At 45.7% G+C, this 23,882-nt stretch overlaps 1 protein-coding gene across 1 annotated transcript in view; it reads right to left on the bottom strand.

Moving 5' to 3' along the window:
- The window catches only part of Arp6 (Actin-related protein 6), a 55,002-nt gene that overhangs the window by 5,960 nt on the left and 25,160 nt on the right, over positions 1 to 23,882 (bottom strand). The window contains exons 6-9 of the mRNA XM_050190779.3: positions 15,528 to 15,683; positions 11,278 to 11,398; positions 8,470 to 8,593; positions 2,803 to 2,878 (exon numbers count right to left, since the gene is read on the bottom strand). Of these exons, the coding sequence (XP_050046736.1) occupies positions 2,803 to 2,878; positions 8,470 to 8,593; positions 11,278 to 11,398; positions 15,528 to 15,683 (477 nt within the window). The remainder of the gene's footprint in view (positions 1 to 2,802; positions 2,879 to 8,469; positions 8,594 to 11,277; positions 11,399 to 15,527; positions 15,684 to 23,882) is intronic.

Below are 23,882 nucleotides of genomic sequence, written 5' to 3'. Positions count from 1 at the left end.
TTAGTTATTCATGACGCAATACACTGTTGAAAATGACGAATTTACAGAGTCACAAAGCCGTTTGAAGCCAAAAGGACAAAGTTTAGGAAAATCCATGTACTTCCCATAATTCCCATGCTGGTACAACCACTCCCATTGCAGCTCCCGCAGGCACTAGAGCCAGAGTTCCCTCTAGTAATTTTTGTAGGAAACTCTATGGATCAGTGAACGACAAATACGCCTGCTACAACACGCCAACAGTGAGTGAAGTGGCGCCACCTATCTCGAGCCGAAGAAAGATGCAGAGGTGCCTGACGTGAATTGGGAAGCTCAAGAATATTATGCTGCAGTAAACATGCTAATAGGACTTATCATTTATAGGTTTTAAGTCTTTCTCTTGCAAGAGGAGGCGAAAGTTTGTGTAGATACTTTGTAAACCAAGTGTTTGTTTATTTTTAGTTGAAACAAGCTTTTAAAAATCACATGGAGCACATGTCGCGCTATTCAACCTGTTTATGTAGGTTACCTGAAAAGCTGGACGTTACTTGTGTGACAAATCACACTGTCCAGGAGGCTAAATAAAAAAATTCGTTAATTAAAATTTTCTTTATTGAGTTTAGGGCACATGTTCCAATTGCTAAATCGAAGCTGAGCAGTAATGAAGTCACATTTGCTTAGGAGAACTTGTATAACTAGCACAAATTCCAAAACAAAGATGTTAACTCGATTTTTCAGTTAATTCGATCTCGACCGAAGGTCCCAGCCAGTGCCCATGCATTTCTATGAACACAAACTTTCCTTATTTTGATCTTCAAATTGGCCTTAGCCGGATAATTCGGCAGAGCTAATGGGACAGTGAATGCATAGAACACGCATAATCTCTCGTCGAAAATGTCTATTTTTGGCCTGCCCTAGGAAGGTTTTTCAAGCAATAACCATAGCTCACAATGTTTGATTACGGTATTTACCCGATTCGAACACACACCTTTTTCGTTAGAGTGCAGCTTCTAGGTGCCCATTCCTGTGGCGAGAATCGGTGTCCTACCTCGTAACAGAGCTCAGCGAAATATGAGAGCAAATGTGAAGTGCAGCGGGGAATGAAAAAGGCGGCAAGAGTGAAGAAAGCGTGAGGAGGAAAACGGAGTGCCGCGCACGAGGAGCTTTGCGGCGTGCGTCGTCTGCATGGAAACAAAGCGCTGCATGAGCGGAGGTTGTCTGCAGCGGCTGCTGTGAATCACGGCAGTGCTTCACCTACGCGCTGCCTGTTGCGATCTCTCAATTAGCGAGGCAGTCGTACCACACTTCGCTCCGTCTGCAACGTGCCGCACGAGACAAGATTGTCCGCACAAAGCAATATATCGCGAAATAAAAACACGTATATAGCTGCACTCAAATTTCTCATTAGGGACTATTGTAATCGTCAGAGAATTTTTTTTTTTCTGAAAGAAAACTGGATCTAAAATTGCATACACGATACAATTAGTCACGAAACCAAAACAACCTTCGCAACGTTGGGTACTTTTTCAAATAACAAGGATGTATTGCCGCAAAACTGACTTGAAAAAAAGATTTAAACCTCGTTTAGGAACAGTAATGTAATTTCTACTTTAGTTTACTACTTTGGATGGATAGAAAATGGGTGTGTGTTTGATTCGGGTGCGTGTTAGAATCGGGCAAATACCGCCAAATGAATCAGTGGTGTATTTTGGTGTTTTTCCTGCACCTTGTTCAAATCAGCCTGCCGCTTATTTCAATCAATTTCGTCGGTGTTGTTAGGGTCGAATTAACGGAAGCCGACTGTATTGGTCCTTAAAGTGTGCTTCTAGGTACACTGGTGTGCATCAAGTAGTTCAGGATTAACTGTAAATTCAATGTGTCTATTAACAGATTTTGGTGGCTGATACCTTGAAAGTGGTGCTAGTTTTTTAATTTATGCAACACAGACATAGCTTCACTGCTACTTGGCTTCATTTTCGCAATTGGAACATCGCTCCTTCGATAAATCTCAATGTTAGTCAGTGAGCACCTTTATTTTTGTCACTTGGACACTGCTATTTATCACACAATTAACGCTCACCTCTTCAGGTAATCCACCTGAGCAGACCGAAATGTGCTACTTGTCAGAGGCAATATTTTGAAAATCTGTTCAGACCAACATATGAACAGATGGTTCTATATCAATCACAGCATGAACTCAATGGTTATTTGCTGTTTCTTTTTTGTGTGTGGCTTGGATAAAACATCTTAATGTTTTTTTTTTCTTGCACACCGAATATATTCCAACCACAGCTTGGATATTTCAGCTGTGTTCGGGGTGCTTGAGTATGAGCTGTAGCAGTTGCCAAAGGCTCAAGTTGCAAATTTCTGATTTTTAGCTGGCAACACTGCTCCCGTTGAACATACCAGTGAATCAACAAAAAGAAGTTTGGCCAGAAGTCACCTACGATGACTATCCAAGTACACAAATGGCCCAGATGTGTCACGCACGAGGTGTGAACTGCAGCTTGGGTACTCTCTCGCACTTCCCTCTGAACACGCTGCATCATCTGGTGCCCTACCGTTTAGTTTGCGCATACGCAGTGGCACATACAAAATAATCCAAGTTAGCTTCAACGAAACTCACTGAACAGCGGCATATACCCATGCGAATGGCCCCACAGACTGCATTGCTTTTTGGGATTGGCCCACATGTTTAGATTGCATCATCTTCGCGATCAGTACACATTTTGGGATAGTTATATAGCTAAACAGCCAAAAAGAAAACTTGTCTGACAATGCTAAGAATGCTATTTTCGTTAAAAGCAGAGTATAATTTGTACTCACACTCGCTCCCCAAAGGCAGGGAAGCAGGCATTCCCGCCAGTCAGGAGGACGTTCTTCAGCATGTGTGGTCGCATTTCTGCAAGTCACCGAAAGGAGAGAGAAGTGTGCATATCAAGAAACAAAGACAGTCCGGTGTAGAGCAAATGCTAAAGGTAGGGATGTGCAAATGTTCTAAATTTCGAATATGAATCAAATACTCCTTGCTATCCTATTTGTATTAGATTAGAGCACTTCACTATTCAAAATTTTTTAATACAGCCAATGTCCGATTTCGGTTTTCATAGGGGCTGCGAAAACGTCCTAAAAATTGGGCAGTCCCGAGAAAACGAACGCTTGCCTTTTATTGCCCCCAAGGGGTTCAAATAGCCACAGGCACGTCCAAAATATCTCTGAAGGCCTGCCAGTACACATAGGCGTATCGGTGCTCGTACTGTGGCAGGATACGGCGGGCGCACGCGTGTATAGTTAAAAGGATACATGCTGTGACCCATGACAATTGCCCTTTCCCGCTCTTGACATGCTTCACCGCGTACACTGCTGCAATGAGGCGAAGCTAACTTTCGCAAACCGGCATTATGCAATGCGTCGTGCTTTCCGAGCTTCGAAGCCATCGGCGAGGATTACAAAGGCGGAATCGGCGCCATTGCTAACAGCGGCGAATTGTTTTACTGAAAAACACGGCACCGAACAACTAGAAACTTGGTAGTAAGCATCGAAGTAGCTAGGCTTAGTGCCACCGCAGTGGTGGCTACAGCTGCCAGCGGATCTGCGTGCGAGAGCACCTGTTCGAGGCGGCATGATAATTAACATGGCAGCGGTGGTAGCGCTGATCAATGCCGTTTCAGACCTGCGGTAATAGCAAAAAGTCCGGAAAATCGGATCGCAAAGGATTATTGCGTCCAAAATTTTAAACGTTCTTATACACTGGCTCTATGGGGAACCGTGGCAGTGCCGTGAAGGCGTCCAAAATTGGGCATCCAAAAAATCTGTCGTTGACTGTATTCATTCCTGTTCAGACATAAGGGACAAAGGAACTTGTTAGAGTCTTTCAGGGAGAGAGGCTGATGCCAACTGATGACTGTTCCAAATGATTCTGGTGCTAGTAACCATGGTTGTGCAGAGGCACCAGTTCTTGTGCAAATGCATGAGTAACTTCTACCCAGTAACCTTCAGTCATTCATTAAGAGACGCTTCAATTTTAGGCGGATATATACGAATCTGCTGTCTCAATTCATAGAAAATTTTTTTTTAGTTTGGCCAGTTGAGCCATGTGCGCATCCCTTTAAAACAATTCCTTTAAAACAATGTGTGGTGGTGTAAAGTCCCAATTCTCTCCTTCAATGAGCAGCACAACACTGACACGTCCTTTTTTTGTTTCATTACTGTCACTGCCATCGTGCACAAGATAATTGAAAGCAGTTGTTTCCCATTCAAAGCTCCGAAGCTAACTAGATGTGCACTCTGCACCAAAAAGTTTCCCTCCGGCAGGACACAAGCACCCTAATCACAAGATGTGTTTGTTCCCTCCCAGATAACCTAAGCAGGGTGCAGAAAGTTGCACTTATCAGGCTTCAAGTTGGGGTCGCCATTGAAGATCGCAAGGAGAAGCCTTTGTCCTGCAGTGGACATAAAATAAGCTGCTGATGATGATCATGACCACTGAGTGTAATGGTTTGCTTATTTCTTGGCTTTTCCTTTCAGCGTCTGGGCAAACACGAAACTGTTGCACGTGGAAGCTGCATCGATTCAGCGTCTGTTCTGCGCAACCAAAAGCATTGTCAAATGCTGCCAGGTTACTTGGCATGGTAACACATCTGCAGCGGCCACACTCCCTTCGCTTTCCCTTCATAGCCAGAAAAAGTTGTCCGTGAGTATAGTATGGACATGTCCCGGCTTTCAAGCAGAACTCCTGTCTCCCACCGGAAGCAGGCTTACGATACAGTGCCATGACCAGCTATTATCGCTGGGCACATGACATCAATACCACAGAACACTGCTTCATTTCATACACAACACTGGTCTTACAGCGTACATATACAGTCTATGCTCGTTACAATGGACCCGTGTAGAACAGACTTTTAGATATAACGGACCATACTTCAGCTTTAGTTTGTTGTACCTATTTTATTATTACAATGAAATTCGCTTTTGATGAACCACGCTACAATGAACTATCGGCTACAGTGTACGAAATTAGCGGCAATCTTTTTTTTGAAATCGGGCACATAAACATACTTTTGCAGTGTTGACACGGGCTGACAACTGACTTGCAAAGGTCATCCGATGATTCCGGCTCAATATCCTTGCACGAGGGAGGAAGGTAGGGCGGAAACATGCTGTCTTCTTTTGTGTGCGAGGCACCAGGGGGGGGGGGGGGGGGGTAGGCAAGAGAGAGGACGGTTCTACTCTGGCGGCTGCTGCTCACGGCGCAGCTGCTGCATCTTGAAAGCGATCTGCGATGTGGACAAAGTGAGTCCAGTGCCAACAGCTTCGTATGCGCTGTGCTTTCGACGTTTAGTTTGGGTTGAAGTGAGAGACGACACGAAGGTCAATTCACTCGCTGCTGCTGCACTTGCTTAATTTGCTATCGCAATCGACGCTTAACCTTTCGGGCGAAACTGCAACTTTTTGTTTGTTTTTGCTTTGGACGTTTGTCACTCACTCTTAGCAATAAAGTTGTTAGACATCGCAACGAAAGTTTCGGAAGTGAGGCGTTTCTGATATTACGAACTTTGGATGAAACAGATGTTTTTTGTCGGATTATCAGGGTCCGTTGTAACGAGAGGAGACTGTAATACAGAACCTGTGTTATTATGCCTTAAGGGGGTTGCCGCAACTGAAATGGTCAGTCCGGTTAATAATTTGCGGTGATGTTGACGGCAAATGTGTAATTTCATCAGGGTTTAGTCCAATACAAGAGTGGTGAGTTGATGTTAAGCATTACCTTGCGTGCACCACTCCTGTTTGCTTGCGTATTACACAGAACACACAGTGAGACATTATTGTTTGAGGCGCTGTTGTGTGCCACTGTTCATAATCCCTTACAGGGTTGAGCATTATCATTGCCTGACATGGCACATTGCATTGTGGCAGACATGTTAAACTTTAAATGAATTACGGGCTGTACGTGCCAAAACCACGATCAGATTATGAGGCACACCATGGTCGTAGACTCTGGATTAATTTTGACACCCTGGTGTTCTTTAACGTGCACCTAAGTGCACTAGTGCTTTTGTATTTCACTCCCGTCGAAATGTGGCTGCCATCGTCAGAATTGGACCCGCGGCCTCAAGCAATGCCATAGCCATCAAGCTACCACGGTGGGTACAGAAGTGTTGATTTTATGTGCGAGAGCTTCCGCGCAGACTGCGCTGGGGAATGCCGGCAAGCGGGTGCCGGGAGGCCTAGGATTTGTCGCTTTCCGGTGTGCTCCCTACTGACGCCGAAAATGTTCTGCCGAGACCTGCGCACTGGTTGCACTGTGATTCCGGACACTGTCACATTTGACAGTTTCACAGGTGCTGACACTGCTGTACTGACATGCGCAGAACTCGACGATGGAGAGATCATTCGTCAGGTTTCTGCTGCACCACCGGACGATGACTCCATGTCGGAAGATGACGCACCATGTGCTACGCTGCCGTCGCAGGTGGAGCGTGTACAAGCAGTGACTGTGCTTTCAGCTGCGTTATAGTGACCGTACGACCCTTTCCGAGATTCAGGTTTATCTGATTGCGCATAAACGGAACAGCGTCCAATGGCGCAATTCACGATTTCTTCAAGCCTACTGCCGAGCCCGAATAAGTGCGTGGAAATAAAGGATTTCTTTTTTTTTTCTTAATCTGCTTTTAAGGACACCTGTTTATTCGGACATTTCCGCAGTCCCCGTGAGGTCCGAATAAACGGTCGGCGACTGTAATAAAACACTCAAACAGAATGCCTGCATGTTTTCCGCTTTACTTCGCACTGAAGCAAGAGAGATGTACTTCTGCTTCGTCTGCTTGTTCTCACGGTCGTGCGGTAACGTGCACAGGTACCGAAACTATGCCATTTCCTACGCTGTTCCAGCACGTGATCATGCTCTATGATCCGCTTGTTCTGCCTCAGTATTTATGTAGCAGTGAATTATACCGCTAGTCATGTGTCCTTGTGCACAGCGGGCAAAATTGTGCGCTGCGCGAGATGATAACAGCTCGCGCGCAATGCCGCCAGCAAAAGTGCGCATCGCCAAAAAAAAAAAAAAAAAGCAAGGAGAAAAAAGAAGTGAAAGCGGGGCCAGTGACGTATGTGTCATGCGATATTCGAGGTCAGGCATGGGAGAATGCAGGGAAGGAATTTCGCTCACAAAGGCTAGACGGGGCGAGTGGAGAGGGTGTCTCGCTATGCAGTGGAGCCCTCCTGCTGAAATCATGAGTTCACGGCACTGAAATATTTCTATCTCGGCTGTTAATGAGTCGACTTGAAAAATTTTTGTGGTAGAATGCTCCCTAGAGGACACGTAACAACTTCCAGCGTATGACCAAAATTTAGCTATGGGGCCTGGTGAGGGGCCCTTTAAAAAATGTTGCGAATGGCATCATATACATGCATCAAGTGATGTAAACAAGCCTCTTTATTCTCCTTCATTTACAGTGACGCTGCGAGGGGGGTTTCGCAACAGTTTTCATGTGGCGGCATGGTTGATATGAAATGTCAACGTAACACGACGTGTGTTGAAGCCCCAAATTTGCTTTGAAACGTAATGAACAATTATCATAAAATAAAAGTTACTTTGCGTAGATCTAATTCGAATAGACAGCAACACATGTGCGCAGTTTCTTTTAACCAGTAATTGGTAATTCTTGCATCTCATGTTGCATTATACAGGCTCCACAATGGAGGTCGGCTAGCACTTCAAACGGCAGTGATGGTGAAAGCTGATTCCATGGCGCTGTAATGCCACCTAAGTAATGGCGCCTACAGCCAGCCACCACTGCATTTGAGCGAGGCTGTAAGCCAGCAAATGAACCCCCAGTACTTCCAAAGGGTGCGAGAGCCTGTTTATATGCAGCTTCGCTGTCCTTGATGGGTCAGTTGCTCAGGTTGATGCATATCTGCAAATTTCTTACCATGCAGACTCCACGATTACTTTGCTCATAAATGAGAAAACATTTTTGCATTTGATTCGCTTCGGAAATTTCACTTTTCAACACTCCTGCCCTTTATGCCAATGTACATTTGCAACTTCCTCCGCAGGGCTTTCAAATCAAATTACAAGGTATTGTGTCCGAAAGCGACACATGGCCTATAGTGGACTACTACGGATTACTTCTGACCACCTGGCATTTAAGGTGTATGTATATTTACGCGGATTCCGAGCCTCTTTGAAGTGCCCCCCCCCAAAGCTTTAGTGCATTTGGTACGACAGAAAATACGTAGCAGAATTTTCTGGCTAATCTGTTATCCCAGGCTCCCTACTTATTAAGGCTTCAAGGCAGTTCTCGCCAAGCACGAATTATCGGTCAGCAATTGCATTATCCAGAAGAGGCATTTTACTTTAGGTTTCCCTGTCTACATTTAAAGTTCATTCACGGCAGCGCGTGTCCGCCAGTTCATCACATGACCCTCTGTGCCGTCACGAAAAGCAGGTGTGAAAGAAGAAATAAAACGAGCAGCAGTCGTGCTCACCTTTTGGCAGAGTCTCAACGACATAGTTTATCGCTTCCGGAATCCCCATCTCGTCTACACCAATGTCTGTCGGATGGAACAGTAGCTCGGGAACCGTGAACCGCTCGTTGCTCAGCCGAAGGAGCTGTGAAAAAAACGGGACAGGGGACGACGTGGATGGTGTAAAAAACATTATATATACTCCGTTTCATAGAGAGAAGCACACGCTGCAAGTGCCAGAGAGGCTTCTCTCGGCGTTCACATTCAGGACAAAAGTACATAGTGTGTCGCGTACGAACGAAAGGCAATAGGTATGCACCATGCAATTCCATGCCGTGTCGACGTAGTGTTGCCCGCCGTGCAACAATGCAGGAGTGAATGCTTCGTGTCCCTCTCGCTTCAATGCGTCTCCAAAACTAGAGATTACGCAACCTCTAGTGCTAAATGCGCGGAAAGACAGTGCCCGATGCCACACCGTCTCAGCTCACCCAGTCTTTGCACACGTGGCAGATTACCTCTAAAGCAGGGCGCGCAGGCTGCATATGCTCGTTCGATCGGCTACGCTGACACCGCCGACGCTCACCGCAGGAACGGGGTATTAAGAGCTGCGCTATAAATTGGTGGTGTGGTGTCGTCGGATACAAAACCCAAACTGCCTGTGCGATGTTTGTAAGCTTTATCGCATAACTGTACTGCGGCCACGGAGCAAGAAATATTTAGGAGTGGAAACTCCGCTGTTTGCGGCGACCAGTAAAGGTCACAAGCCCGCGGATATGTTTTCATGCTGGCGGCACCTGGCGGCATGGGAAGAAATTACCGCCGTTTTGGTTGCCAGGGCAACCGGTTGAGCGTGTTGCCCCCGTTCGGCCGCGCGCGCCTGACTTCTACCACGGAGTGGCCGGAGCTGCCGGAGCCGCCGAGCCGCCTGCCGGGCGCTGCTTTTTTTTTTTTTTTTTCCGCTGCGGCTTCTACGACGCGCCGCATGGTGCCGCCACTGTATACGGTAGCGTCGGCGCATGCAACAATTGTGACTTTATCTGATCGCCCGCGCCCGCTCGCGCTGACGGGAGTTTCACCTCCTATATGTCTTACTCCGTGACTGCGGCGAAGCTGACTTCAGAAAACCAGATGCCATTGTGCAACACATATTGGACCCTTGCCCATGTTTAGTTTCTCGCTACAAAATCGGGTGCTCATTAAACTTCGGCTCTGTTTATGAGCTTTAATGTAATTTTTATGTTAGTTTTCTGCTCTGGACACACGGAAAGTTGGCGCGCGCGCGTTTGATTCGAGGGCATGTTATGACATGGGCAAACACTGTCAAATGATTCGACAATGTGTTTTGTCGCTTTTCTGCATCTTGTTTAATTCAACCCTCCCATCAGTTTTGTCGATCAGTTTCGTGAGTCTCATCAGTGTCAAATTAACGGCAGTCTACTGTATTGAAATCATGTATAAAGAAACTTTCGTTACATTTAGGTTCAAGATAGATGGTGTTCTAAAGACAAAAAGTTTACAAAAAGTCATATAGAGAATTCAGTTATATCAAGGTTTAACTGTATGTGATTTCGAACCGTGTTGTGAGCTTAAATGGACTTGGCTATCTGTCACAGGTGAACCATATTCTGGTCATCAATTTTGCATGACAACACAAGATAGAACGTGACACATCCTAATCATGGAGAGTCATTGAGCCTCTCAACGGTTAGCCAAAGAAGATGGAATGCTATATCTGCGAATGCACGACGTTATTAAAAGTTATTTGCACACACCAATGGTTCTTGTAAAACGGGGGGGAATAAAAAAAAGGTCAACCCAAAATTTGATAGTGCAGCAACAGCAAATGGTGACTCCCTATTTCTAACAGAGAGTTTCAGCTTTGACAAATCTTTTTCGTCGAGTGGGTGATTACTCAGTACAATACGCAGGCCACCATTTCAACCACTGATTTCTTGCAATAATAAAAGAAGCATGGAAACAACTTGTATTTTCACCGACAGTGCAGTCACGCCTTACACACTGAAATGTTGCATAACTAAGACAGTCAGGCAAAAATGGTTCTTCTCGGTGATGCTAGCTTGTGCATGCTCCAATCTCACATGAAGGTAACATATTGTGGGTCATTTTATTTAGTATATCGTGTTTGTACGCAAAGTTGATGCGTTTGGCATACAGAATTAGATGTGTACATACATATCACCTGCGGTGATGAGGGACCAAAGGGTAATTTTTTTCAGTGAACGGAACAGTGGCGCCATCTATCACTGGTACGGTTAAACATGATGCATACCATGCTTTTTTAACAGCGACAAATAATGGCAGCATTCTTTTGCTGAGAAAATCTGCCCCTTTCGTTCGGCCTCACTGCAGATGACGCGAACTCCTAATTTGTTGGACGATGACAGATCAGTACTGCGCCGAAGCATGACATTAAACGAAATGAACCAAACTCACACCTCTGTGCCAAATTTGAGCCTAAACAAATTGATGCCTCTACCCAAACAGCAATTTATACGTGACTCCCTTACTTATGAAGCGTTCAGTGGATGCACAGTGTGACTCGCAGAACATCGAACTTGCTTCTGGAGAGGGTTACGAGAGGCTGAACAGAGCTGCTGAAGTGCACAAAAGTGCACGAGAACTTCATCGTTTTTGCGAAGCTTTGTCCCTGCTGGATTAGCATCTCGTACGGATGCAAAACTTGCAACCCAGCCCTCATATCCAAACAAGGGCCTGATGTAGTACATCTATCGACACGCTTTCTTAACAGCCCAACAGATACAGCCTCGCTCGGCGAATGAAAGAGCACTGCAGAACGACCATGCAGACCTGTTCGTTGTCCTTGGGCCTGCCGGTGGTCTCCTCGAGCGGTCGGATGTAGCCCCGCTTAATGACTGTGTAGTCGGGTAGGACGTAGTCTCGGGCCACTGTGTTCTCTGCACCGTGCTTCCTGGGAGGAGCAGAGTAGGGCAATTTCTTCCTTTTCCGCTTATTTATCCTAGACGCTAGATTGGGCACGAGCACATAAACAACAGCACACTTGTCAACAGCGAATGCAGCTGTGCGCTACGGCATAGTGCAACTTGCTACTAGTTCCCACTTAATTTAAGTGAGCTCAGTAGTGTGTTGTAGTCTATCAAATAATTAGTCCAACTAATTAGTTTCGAGTGACCATGGCTCTTAGATAAACCCCTTATGCCAATGCAGATGCTGCAAAAATTTTGGAATAATGATGAAAGGGATGTGGAAATAAAACAGAATGGAGAGAAATTTACTCTGTAATTGAATCCTTCTTTTGAGTCATATTTTGAAACACTGAGTTGCTCAGCCCTCATATACACTACGCCTTTGCTATACTGTATTTAGTACTCGCATAATTGAATGCACTCACGTAACGAATGCACCCATTGCTTTTCCAATCAAAAGGCGTTTTTTTTTTTCTTTTCGTTGCATAATGGTCGTGCCCCTAACTTGGTGTCTTGAAGTAGGAGACACACGACACGATTCGGCGTTTGATACGGCACCTGACGTACCAAAATGGCAGCCGTATCTGAGGCGTTTTGCCGTGTTGTAGGTAGAGCCAGATTGAATGCCTGGTGTGCACAGGTGTGTGTTGTAGGTAGAGCCAGACTGAATGCCTGGTGTGCACAGGTGTCCAATCCAGCACTACGGTATGGAAAAACGCCTCGGCTCTGGCTGCTGTTCTGGTACATCGGACGCTGCATCGGACTCTGAATCATACCGTGCGTCTATTTTTTAGAGGTGGCAACAGAAAAGAAATCGATCATAATTTTACCCCGCATAATGAACGCACCCCCCCCCCAACTTTGTGCAAATTTTTCTGGAGGAAAAAAAAAGAGCAATCGTTATGCGAGCAAATATGGTATATTGCTGCACAGCTATTCGGAAAGTTTAGTGAGGGCACGCACGTGACACTTTAGTGCATGAGCATTATGGAGAGAAGATGTCTTTTTTTTTTTCAGTGTTTTGAAGACAGTGTCTTCTTTGGGGAGTTACCGCTGCTATGGTGGCTAAAAGAGTTGGTGCGCCGACCGAGCGTAGTTCACCACTTCTCCACATCGCGACGCGAAAATCGCAATGCTGTCAGTATAATGGTGCTCCTGCATGCATCATCGTCTCTACGCTGTGTAGACAGACGAGTGTTTGAGGATATTGTTGCCACAGTTTTCAGCTATAATTTGCGCCTCAAATACCGTTGTGAGCAGTGCAGGCAAAGCTGGATGGAACGTTCTGTTATTGTTTGAAGAGACGAAACGCTTGAATTATTTTTCTGGCTCATACGCAAGAATCTGGTACTACTGATCCAGCAGTTTTGAAGAAGTGGGAAGCTATTTTGGAGTTATAGGTCTGTGAACTAGCAGTACATAGTCTTTTTCATAGATTCGGTGCAACCAATTATTAATATGAGGTTGCATGTCCAGAAGCAATTAACACACGGTCTACGAGAGGCGCTGATTACTTTTTACTTTACTAGATTACTATTAGATTACTAGATTACTTTACTAGATTACTTTTTGACTACCTGTGGTACTTTAACATGCACCTAAACCTAAGTAAGTGACCGTTAAGCATTCCGACTCCATCAAAATGCGGCCGCCGTGGCAAGTAATCGAACCCACAACCCCATCCTTAGCAGCACAATAATAACCATTCAAAACAAGGATGTTGCACTTAACTTAAAGCAGAACTGATTCCTCCCACACAAATTGAGGTAGTTCGCCCTTCCTAAAGCTTCGTGAAACATTTTCACTACCTTTGACGCCATAGCTGGCAACATGCTATGCATTTCAGCAACAGCAAACTAACATTTCCTACAAAGTTATGGTGCAGCCGTCAGTTTGTTGTATAGAAACACATGCCTCCAATAGAATTTTATTGAGGATGATGTATGTTAGTCTAACTTCACACGAACAGAAAATCTGGCAGCTGAAAAACCTTCCACTGCCGGGCCCAGTAACCACGAGGCCAATCACGTATGCACGCGTTGACAAGCACTGCAGGCGTCGGCACAACAATCTTGAAGTCGTCGCACTTTGCAGGGGCTTCATTCACAGCTTGTTGTGATCTCGCCATGCCCGATTTTGCGGTCTTAATCCGTTGTGTGACGACCGCAGTTCCAGAAATTGTGTCGCTCTTTTTTTTCTCAAGCATCGTATTACGGGGATGAGTGGAACTGCCATATCGATGCATCTTTGATAAACCTCTCTTGGTCAACCACATATGGATGAAATCGCGCCTGCGGGCAACTGTTCTTAAAAGCACACAATCTGCACTCAATTAGGTTGTGTCCACTGCTGCTCTTGTCAACTCTGAAAACAGTGCTGTTTTAGGCTCCCTGACGTAAAGTTCAGAGCAAGAAAGTAAGTGTGCAAGATTAAACACCGCCACTACTTGGTGCGGCGTCTGCTTAGTCAGCCTCGTGGTTGAGCTCCCGCTAACCATGCTGCTCACATTTGCATCGTAGACGCTTCCACATCCTTAAAGGGTAAGTTGGTGTAGACTGTTTAAATACCATTCCAGAAACCTTGCAACGCTTGTTTCGTGCCCAGAAAAGACTTAGTTTACGAGAAAATTGCATCTGAAGGGTCCGAATACCTTCTTCGAAATCAAATCTCCCGCCACCCAACGGAGGAGTGGTGACATTGTGTACACCATTACGTCCCTTTGCTGCGGCGCCCGACAGATGGCGGTACCAAGCCAAGACAAAGTCAGAGTAGTGGATTCGCTGCCAAATTTCGCGACATCACATGCAAGTTGAATCCTCTGCTACTTGCAGTTTGTGTGAGTTTCGCGAGCTAGCGAAACCAGCGCAGCACTACGCGATAACTACTGAAGCGCGGGCGGAGCGGAGTCGAGAGAAAATTAAACCGTTTGACCACCCGCGTCATTGTCAAAGATAATTTCAATAAGTTCTTTTGTCTAAAAATGAAATAGAACTAGACAAGTAGCATTTTATTTTGTCATAATATAATACAAGGATGTTTTGTGCAAAGAGTGGTTGAGTACTAGTGACAGAATTTAATTGAGGAGTGCTTTCGTCATCGGGCAAGTATTTGAGTTTCCTGGGGGAGTCTCTAATCATGTCCTGCATTTACCTCAATTTCTCGATTATTAAGTTCTGTTCGCGATAATATCAACACCTTAGAGATTCTCAAGCACTAATCTATCACTTTAGCTTGACTTAATATTTGCCTTTGGTGTCCCTTTAAGCAACTTCTAAACATGCAATAACAGAGACCCGTAGCTCCTCACTGAACAAATTGACAGCTACAGATGATAATTTATCACTGCGTGTGGTTTAATTGTTGAGTGCCGTCTGCCGCATGCAGCAGATGACACACACCACTCCAACATCCTGCTGAGCGAAGCGCTATTTTTGCGTCATGATGTGGACATGTGGGATCTACGCTTCAGACGTGTCAGCCAGCACACCTACACCTCTAGCCACCATACTGCTGCCTTTCCGTATCAGGTATGTCCGTTTCTAGCCTCTAGCTTCTTTTGTGGGCTAATTCCAGCGTAAAAATGAGACAAAAGTGATGATGATGACTGCAATGATGACGATGATAGCTGATGACAAATGTCCAGGAAGAAATGGTTTTTCATCAACTTCAAGTAGAGTTTGTATCACCTTTCAACTTTTTTCTTTTGTTTCTTTTTTTTGCAGCAACTCCAGCGGGAAACCTGACGCAGTGATATCTGCCTGTGGCAAATAATGTGCGGCGCAACTAGTATCTTCCCCATAACAGACAACTCGACCATGCTTCGTTTAGGCTCAAGAGCCAATGGGTCGGATCGAAGCAGACTGGGACGGGTACTGGTCAGGTTTGAAATTACCGAACCAGGCTCGGGCTGGCCAGTGCACGACACTTTCAGGCTTGAGCAGGGCCAGAAAAAAAATGGCCCGTGTGGTTCATCACTCCCTATCACCCTCACCCCCTAGGTGCTGTTGTGTTTCTCGCAACAAAGGTGGAAAGGTTAATGTGCAGAGATGCACACAAACACAAAAGAACTTGCCCCTGCTGGATGAATACACCCGGCATCGCCACCACACTTACTGGGCGATTCTCATGTGCTCGTTGAAGGAAGTGGAGACAAAGCAGGCGTCCTCCTTGACCTGGTTCATGACATACGTCTCATCCATGACGTGCAGCTGCCGGTAGGAGACGATGTCCTTCAGGTGGTTGGTCAGCGCCTTGCCTCCCAGGTTTATCCTGTCACAAACGCATGTGTATACGTCTGGTCATCACCATTCTTGCACACGTTCACAGCTTGATTCTTAAAATGCATGGCACATAGCAAAAAGCGAGCCTTTAATTAAGGAACACTACAGAGAAAGAGTAACTCAGTTTAGACTGATAAAGTATTTTTCAAAAGTCTGTTTTCTTGAATTTTACCATAACAGTTTGATTATTAAAAGGCCAAAGTTTCATGTTGCACTGAAACCGTAGAAGCCTGTAAACTTCTGTGATGTCAGGGATCTCAATTTATTTTGTCGTACTCAGTAAGTTTTCCCCAAACTGAGCTCAGTTCTTGGTCATTTTACGATATGCCATAGTCCGTCATTACCGATAACAAATTAACAAGGTCTGAGCAGAAGCAATCTAAACTCATGATGAGCTGGCATGAGAACTTCAGGGTGGCGTTGTCGCCCACCTCAGGTTTTTCCATATTTGCAGCTCAAGTTAGATTTACCTTTGGTGTCCGTTCAACAAAGTGAACTTTTATTTAGTGATTATGTCAACATGGCGACTGCATCCGACTGATTTCATTCCAACAATGCATGCACGGATTCATGCCATGCTTCAACGGCTCACATTGGGAATATCATAAAGCTCGTCTAAGCTGCAGGAACGTTGTGGTAGACGCCAAGCCTCATTCATGCTGTGAGAGTACTACTATATACAAGACATAGTGATTATGCACCTTGGCACTCGCATAATGAGCACATTCCAGACACAGCGCAGTACACAAAGGGGAGTGTATGAAGAACCAAACATCATACACAAAACAGCCGGTGAGGAAGAACAGAATGTGCTAATGAGTGGGGTTTATCAAGATTTCACCTACATGCCTAGCTGCTCCCACGTGCTCCAATGATACACGTGGGTGGCCCTCTGCATTAGGCCACGAAGTTTGTGCATTGAGATCACACCTAGATCACCGATTCTGTTAGTGGCATGGCGTTGATGGTGCCCACTTTTATTGGCCTAGGGGCAGCAAGACATGGAGATGAAATCCAGAGAAGCCATAGAAATCTAACCGATCCGAGTGCATTTTTACAATTGCTAGTAAGTACAGCCGGGCGTGGCATTTTGGGAGAAGCCAGACGTTTGTGCGCATGTGCAAGTAAGAGCGGGAGCGAGAGAGAAAATGCGGAGACTTCTGCTCCTTGAATATATAACTATGGAGAACTTTCCTTGCGCGTGTTGTATGCGTTTGTTCCTAGGCGTGCCGGCATTGCAGAGTGGGGTCAAGTTTGTTTACGCTCCGACGCTGGCTACCGGCGCGGTGAAGCAGTGGGCATGGACACCTTGTTCAGTGATCGCTTTGCCAGAAGGTATGTCGGACAGATTTTCTCGCGCCTGCGGCGCTGAGTCAGTCACGCCTCATCATAACTTTGTCGCGTTATACGGCGCTCTACCTTAAAAAAAATATCACTGATTTTCCCCGGAGGAGCAATAGAGGCCGTAGTAGAGGCCAGGACTGCTCTCCTGGTGCAGTATCTTCGCTCTTGGCAGGCTTTTCGTATGCTGCTGTCTGTGACTTTTCAGGAGCATTTTTGAGTCATCCCCTTTGAATGAAATGAATGCACAGCACCTTAGCAACCGCAGTTGAGTACCATTGCTTGATGTCACACCATGAGGATTATTGGCTTTCCGTCTCGACCACGTTAGGTTAGGTTATCTTAGGTTTACGTTAGCTTTAGGTTACCTTAGGTTAGGTTAGCGTAAAGGGCATTAGGGTGGTGCAGCGTGTTCTCACAACTGTTGCGCCGTGCAGATTGTCTCTGCATGTCGTCCATGTTAGGTTAGGTTAACATAAGATTACGTTAGATTACCGTATTTACTCGCATAATGATCGCACTTTTTTGTCAGAAAAAATTGACGCAAATTCAGAGGTGCGATCATTACGCGGGTTAAATTTCCCATAAAAAAAAAGTTTTTTTTTCGTCCCCCATTTGCTGCAGGATGCGGGACACCAAAACAAAAATGGCAGCCGGCGGAGCAAGCCGAACGCGATTTTTTTTTCTTCTCGCGAGTACATTACATGCATTGAAACAGGTTTTTCCACATCAGTAATAAATAATATCGTTAATATCGGCAAGTTTGCGGCAATAACGTAGCCATGTGCACTTTGAGGGGGCAGAAACAGATGGGCGCGCTTAGCTGCCAGCGACATAGAAACACATGGCGGGCATGCTGCGGAAACTGCTGCATGTCTTCACTACTATCCTAATACCGCACGTTTGCGCTAAGGGTGGGTGAATATCTTAGCTGTGTTACAAGCGTTGGCGTATGAATAAGGTACACATTTAACGTATCAGTGTAAACGTGGCTACTATCGTTGCCGCTCCCGATTTGTTGCTTGCCCATGAGTGCAGATGAGAAAAACCGAATGGCGCCTTTTTTTGTTGTTGTTGACCACAACCATTATAAAGCCTACACATAATAAAGAAAAGTTTGGTAGTACCTCTTTTTGTCATGGAAGTGCGGAAAGTGATGAAAGTAATGAAATGAGGCATCTGATGAAAGTAATGAAACGAGGCATCTACTTAAGAATGTTTGGTGCGTGCAGACCGCTTGGTTTGTCTTGAATAGTCGTTCGGGTAGCATTCAGCAGATGGTAAGCGCGATCATTATTAGCTAGACTTGGCACACGACATATCGCTGCGGCAAGTTCGGGGTGCGATCATTACGCAAGAAATAAAAAAATTGAATTTTGACGACAAAATTCAGGGGTGCGATCATTACGCGAGTGCGATCATTATGCGAGTAAATACGGTAGGTTAGCGTAAGGTCAGGTTAGGTTAGTGTAAAAAGCGTTAGTGTGGTACGGCGTATTCTCACAGCAGCTATGCTACGAGGATTATTGTCTTTTTGTCTTGGCCATGTCTCATTAGATTAGCGTTCGGTTAGGTTAGGTTAGCGTAAGAGGTGTTAGGGTAGCGTGACGTATTCTCTTAAAAGTTTCAGGGGCGTCAAGCGCCACCGGCAGCCTTTCAGCCTCGTTCAACTGCGGTTGCAAAGCTATGGTCCCTACTGCTCCCACGGAAACATCTTTGATGTGATTTTCAAGGCACATTGCCATGAGGCTCGAGAAAGCTATGATTCGCCAGGACTGACTTCGCCATTGCCACAAGCGCTGCAGGGGTGTCAGTGCCACCCCGCTGCTTCACCTATTTCACCGCTCTGGCAACCAGCGGCCGAGCGTAAACAAACTCCACAATGCTGGCACGCCTAGGGACAAACGCATACAACACGTGCAAGAAAACTTCTCCTCTGTAGTGCCTAGGCAGAGTCATATATTCAAGGAGCAAAAGTGCCCACATTTTATCTCTCACACTCGCTTTTACTTACGCATGCGCACAGACGTCTGGCGCCTCCTGAAATGCCACGCCCGGCTGTACTTAATAGCAACTGTAAAGTTGCGACCTGAGTAGGTGTGTGCAAACAGTACTTTTCAGATTGAATTCAATACAAATGCAATAGTAATTGAAACCAACTGGACTACTTAATACCTTTCGAATAACAATGAGCTGTTTTTCATCATTAACATAAAACAGTGTTTGCTACTATGGTGACCTCTCATTAAGGCGAACTCAGTTAAGTTGAATTCTTGCATATAACGAACAACATGGGAATGTTTGTTTTTTCACAGATTCAATGCAAAAAAAAATCCCCTCAAAACGAACTGCATCAGATGTGCTTTTCGGTTATGACGAACATTCGGAAAGACCGCCACTGCTACCTATCCTGGAGGCTCGGGTGCTTCGATGTACCACGCCCAAGGGCACGTGCATCAAGGCACCCTACAAAAGGCCTGTGGCTCACATCGCCCGTTGACAGGGGCAAAAACAAGACGAGGAAATAAAAAGAGACAGTGACATTTCACGTCGTGAACGCAAGTGATGTGCAAGCATCTGGGTGCTATAGCACATGCGAAGCTATAAGCCCTCGGTGAGCCTAGACTGTCCATGTCGCAGATCGTATTTGACAGAGCTCATGTGGCCACGCCATACGCAGCAGCCACCAGTGTAGAATATCCCCTCATAAACATTCGCTTGCTAACTAAATTTACAAGCATGGTGTCAGCATGCACAGGCAAACATGAACACATCATACTCTATGACCTTGGACGGTTGCTGTCAAAACGCTGGCGTGAGGGATCGTGGCAGCAGCAGCGAGCGAAGTGACCTTTGTGAACTCTATCGCTTCAATGCAAACTGAGCGGCGAGAACATAGCGCATGCAAAGGTACGAGCCATCGGCCTACCTAGACTATGCTTCCATAGCAGATTGCGTTCAAGATAAAGCCTGTGCAACCTACAACACCCCCTTCCCTTCCCTCCTTGGTGCCATGCATGCAACGGAAGAAGGCGCGCTCCCCCCCTTTCCTCTTTTGTGCAGGTGACATTGAGCCGCCATCGTCGGCTCACTGTCGCACGCTTTCACTCACACACACAGTGTACGGCATGCGAGGACGATGTTATCACGAGACAAACCTGGTACGTCCGTATTGCAAACGAAACCTGTAGAAGCTGCCAGAGGAGGTCAACCCAGTGCGCCTCCGCCTACCTTCCTCCTCCGCAACGCTTCACCTCGTTTCTCCTTCCCCACTTCGCTCAACGTCACCTAGACTTTCTACTAGGTTGTGCTGCTTTGCCGCACGCTCAGCGCGCTCCTTCGTACTCTCACTAGCTCGGAGTTTGCACCGATGATCTGTGATGCACCAGATGCCTGCTTGAACTTGCTAGTGAGCTTTTTCCAGCATCACAAAGGCACACAAATATATTTAAGGTCATTAGGTGAGATAACATTGTTTGTGGCTGCTCGCCGATTTTCACAGAAGTGCCAAACGTCCATTATGGACTGGATGAAACCAAGCAAGAGTACCACTTAAAAACAGTGTTCTATTAATTTCAGCTAAATAACTACTTTTTGTGTCATTTCTCCCCCACTTTAAATCTACTTCATTTACCGTTTTGAAGTAAGATATTCGGATGCACCTGGTCATGTTGCCAATTATTCTGGTAAGACGAATAAATTTTCGTGGTCCCTTTAAGTTCGTCTTAAAGGGAGTCTGCTGTATAATAGCATATTATATAATTATGAATAGTGTGTTCAAGACTTTAGCAAGCATCTGTCAATACACTGCACATAATGAAATGCTGTTGCTCAGAAGCCTGAATGGAGCATTAGGAATAAATAAGCAGTTTGTTTGTGTACTAAGGACACTGTAGCACCGTTTACATGAATGCGACAGTGGGGCATCACATTTCCAAGCGCATTTGTGAAAGGCGATGCAACGCCGTTTACATGTAGCGCATTAACTCTCGCGAGAATGTAGCGCCACATGGTGTCATATAAGGGAAGTGCAGCCAACTTCCGGTGTAACTGGTTTCCAGTAGTGGGCCGAGTGCACGTTGGTGGCTGAGTGCCGAGAAACAGACAGCTTTAGTTTAGCGTACGCAACTTATAGCGTACACTATATGCTATAGTAGACAGTTTTAGTTTAGCGTAAGCAACTTATAGCGTACGCTATACACTAGGTGTAGTGTACGCTAAGCAGCGCATGTTTTCTACAATTTTAGTTGGCTGGCAATATCTTCGGATTTCAGAGGCCATATGCCGTAGTTGTGGCTATTTCCCGCCTGTAGCGACAGGTGGTGCTGACATCTCGAATGTTTCTGTCGTTAGGCTTCGACTCGGAAATGAGAAGTGATCTCGAAAACACAACGAGGTTATCCATAATACTTTGTCGTCGAAGTGGCCTGAGACTAAGCGAAAGCCGTTTACACAATCATTTGCTACGAACGAAGTGCATTTTACAAAAGCAACGCCAAATTCAATTCGAAGCGGGCAGCCGGGACCGCCGCCATGTTTCACGCAAACTCCGCAAACCACGCAAAAATGCTAACACTAACTAGTTTGCGTTGCGTACGCCCACTATACCCGCTATTTCGTTTAGCATTCAGCGCATGCACAGTGACGACCCGCTATGTTTTAGCGTACGAATGGTTCATATTTATGTAACAAAAACTGTTTTTGCTCCACAATTGTTATCTGTACCGCCACCCTCACGCAATGCTCCTTCCGGAGCCTGTGAGGTATATGAAATAAATAAATAAGTATAGTGTACGCTATACTAAAACTGTCTAGCGTAGCGTACGCGAAGCAGCGCACATTTTTTACACTTTTCGTTGGCCAGCGAGATCTTTGAATCTCAGAGGTCATATGCCGCCGTTGCAGCTATTTCCTGGCTCTAGCGATAGGTAGAGCAAACATCTCGAATGTTTCTTTCATTAGGCTTCGACTCGGAAACAAGAAGCGATCTCGAGAACACCACAAGGTTATCCATAATACTCTGTCGTCGAAGCGGCCTGAGACTAAACGAAGGCTGTTTACACATTCATTTGCTGCGAACGAAGCTGCATTTTACAAAAGCAACGCCAAATTCAATTCAAAGCGGGCAGCCGGGACCACCGCCATGTTGGTGGCTAATTCCTTCCCATAATTCCTAATGCGATGATCCTGTGTTTACATGCTCCGCAAGAGTCGACTTCCGCCCGTAAATCTACCCTCGCCTGGTGCATTAATGCGATGCGCCTTACTAGCGCATTACTGCTGTTACATGAATGTGATGCACTAGAATGTGATGCGATGCGACACTGTTGCATTCATGTAAACGCAGCTTGTAGTGTGTGCAGATGATAGTGGTTTATTTGAAAAAAAAAAGAACGTCCGACAATTACAATATTCCATAATGCGAAATGTGAGCGCAGCTGTATACGTGTTTTCATTTTACGATATATTGAGGAGAAGAATTTGAGCCCGAAATCACCGCACCAACTGGCAGTGGGCCAGTGCTGTCAGTGCCTTTGCAGAGGGAGGGTCACCATGGAAACACTGGCATGATGAGTGGCATTGGAGCCAGCTGTGGAAGCCGATGACGACGAAGGCGCGCAGTGGCACGAGTGCATTCGCACAGTTACGCTGAGCTACGACGACGCTCAACCCTGGAACAGGTGCTTAAGACCTACACTATAAAATCTGGCTGCCCGAGTTATGTACAGCATGCTCCTTTATGTAATTCTCGTGTTTCACATTTACTATGGCCACCAGGATAAAATTTATCGCACTTTTGCAAAAATTTTATGTTTTATCTCATCGTCATCGTCATCAGCCTGGTTACGCCCACTGCAGGGCGAAGGCCTCTCCCATACTTCTCCAACTACCCCGGTCATGTACTAACAGTGGCCATGTTGTCCCTCCAAACTTCCTAATCTCATCTGCCCACCTAACTTTCTGTCGCCCCCTGCTGCACTTCCCTTCCCTTGGAATCCAGTCCGTAACCCTTAATGACCATCGGTTATCTTCCCTCCTCATTACATGTCCTGCCCATGCCCATTTCTTTTTCTTGATCTCAACTAAGATGTCATTAACACGCGTTTGTTCCCTCACCAAATCTGCTCTTTTCTTATCCCTTAACGTTACACCTATCATTCTTCTTTCCATAGCTCGTTGCGTCGTCCTCAACATAAGTAGAACCCTTTTCGTAAGCCTCCAGGTTTCTGCCCCGTACGTGAGTACTGGTAAGACACAGCTGTTATACACTTTTCTCTTGAGGGATAATGGCAACCTGCTGTTCATGATCTGAGAATGCCTGCCAAACGCACCCCAGCCCATCCTTATTCTTCTGATTATTTCACTCATGATCCGGATCAGCAGTCACTACCTGTCCTAAGTAGATGTATTCCCTTACCACTTCCAGTGCCTCGCTACCTATAGTAAATTGCTGTTCCCTTCCGAGACTGTTAAACATTACTTTAGTTTTCTGCAGATTAATTTTTAGTCCCACCCTTCTGCTTTGCCTCTCCAGGTCAGTGAGCATGCATTGTAGTTGGTCCCCTGAGTTACTAAGCAAGGCAATATCATCAGCGAAGCGCAAGTTACTAAGGTATTCTCCATTTACTCTTATCCCCAATTCTTCCCAATCCAGGTCTCTGAATACCTCCTGTAAACATGATGTGAATAGCATTGGAGAGATTGTATCTCCCTGCCTAACGCCTTTCTTTATTGGGATTTTGTTGCTTTCTTTATGGAGGACTACGGTGGCTGTGGAGCCGCTATAGATATCTTCCAGTATTTTTACATACGGCTCGTCTACACCCTGATTCTGCAATCCCTCCAT

Source organism: Dermacentor andersoni, chromosome 10, assembly GCF_023375885.2.
Source record: "Dermacentor andersoni chromosome 10, qqDerAnde1_hic_scaffold, whole genome shotgun sequence".
Taxonomy (NCBI): Eukaryota; Metazoa; Arthropoda; class Arachnida; order Ixodida; family Ixodidae; genus Dermacentor; species Dermacentor andersoni.
Note: the sequence above shows the minus strand (reverse complement) of the source record. Positions and strands in the feature narration are given on the sequence as shown.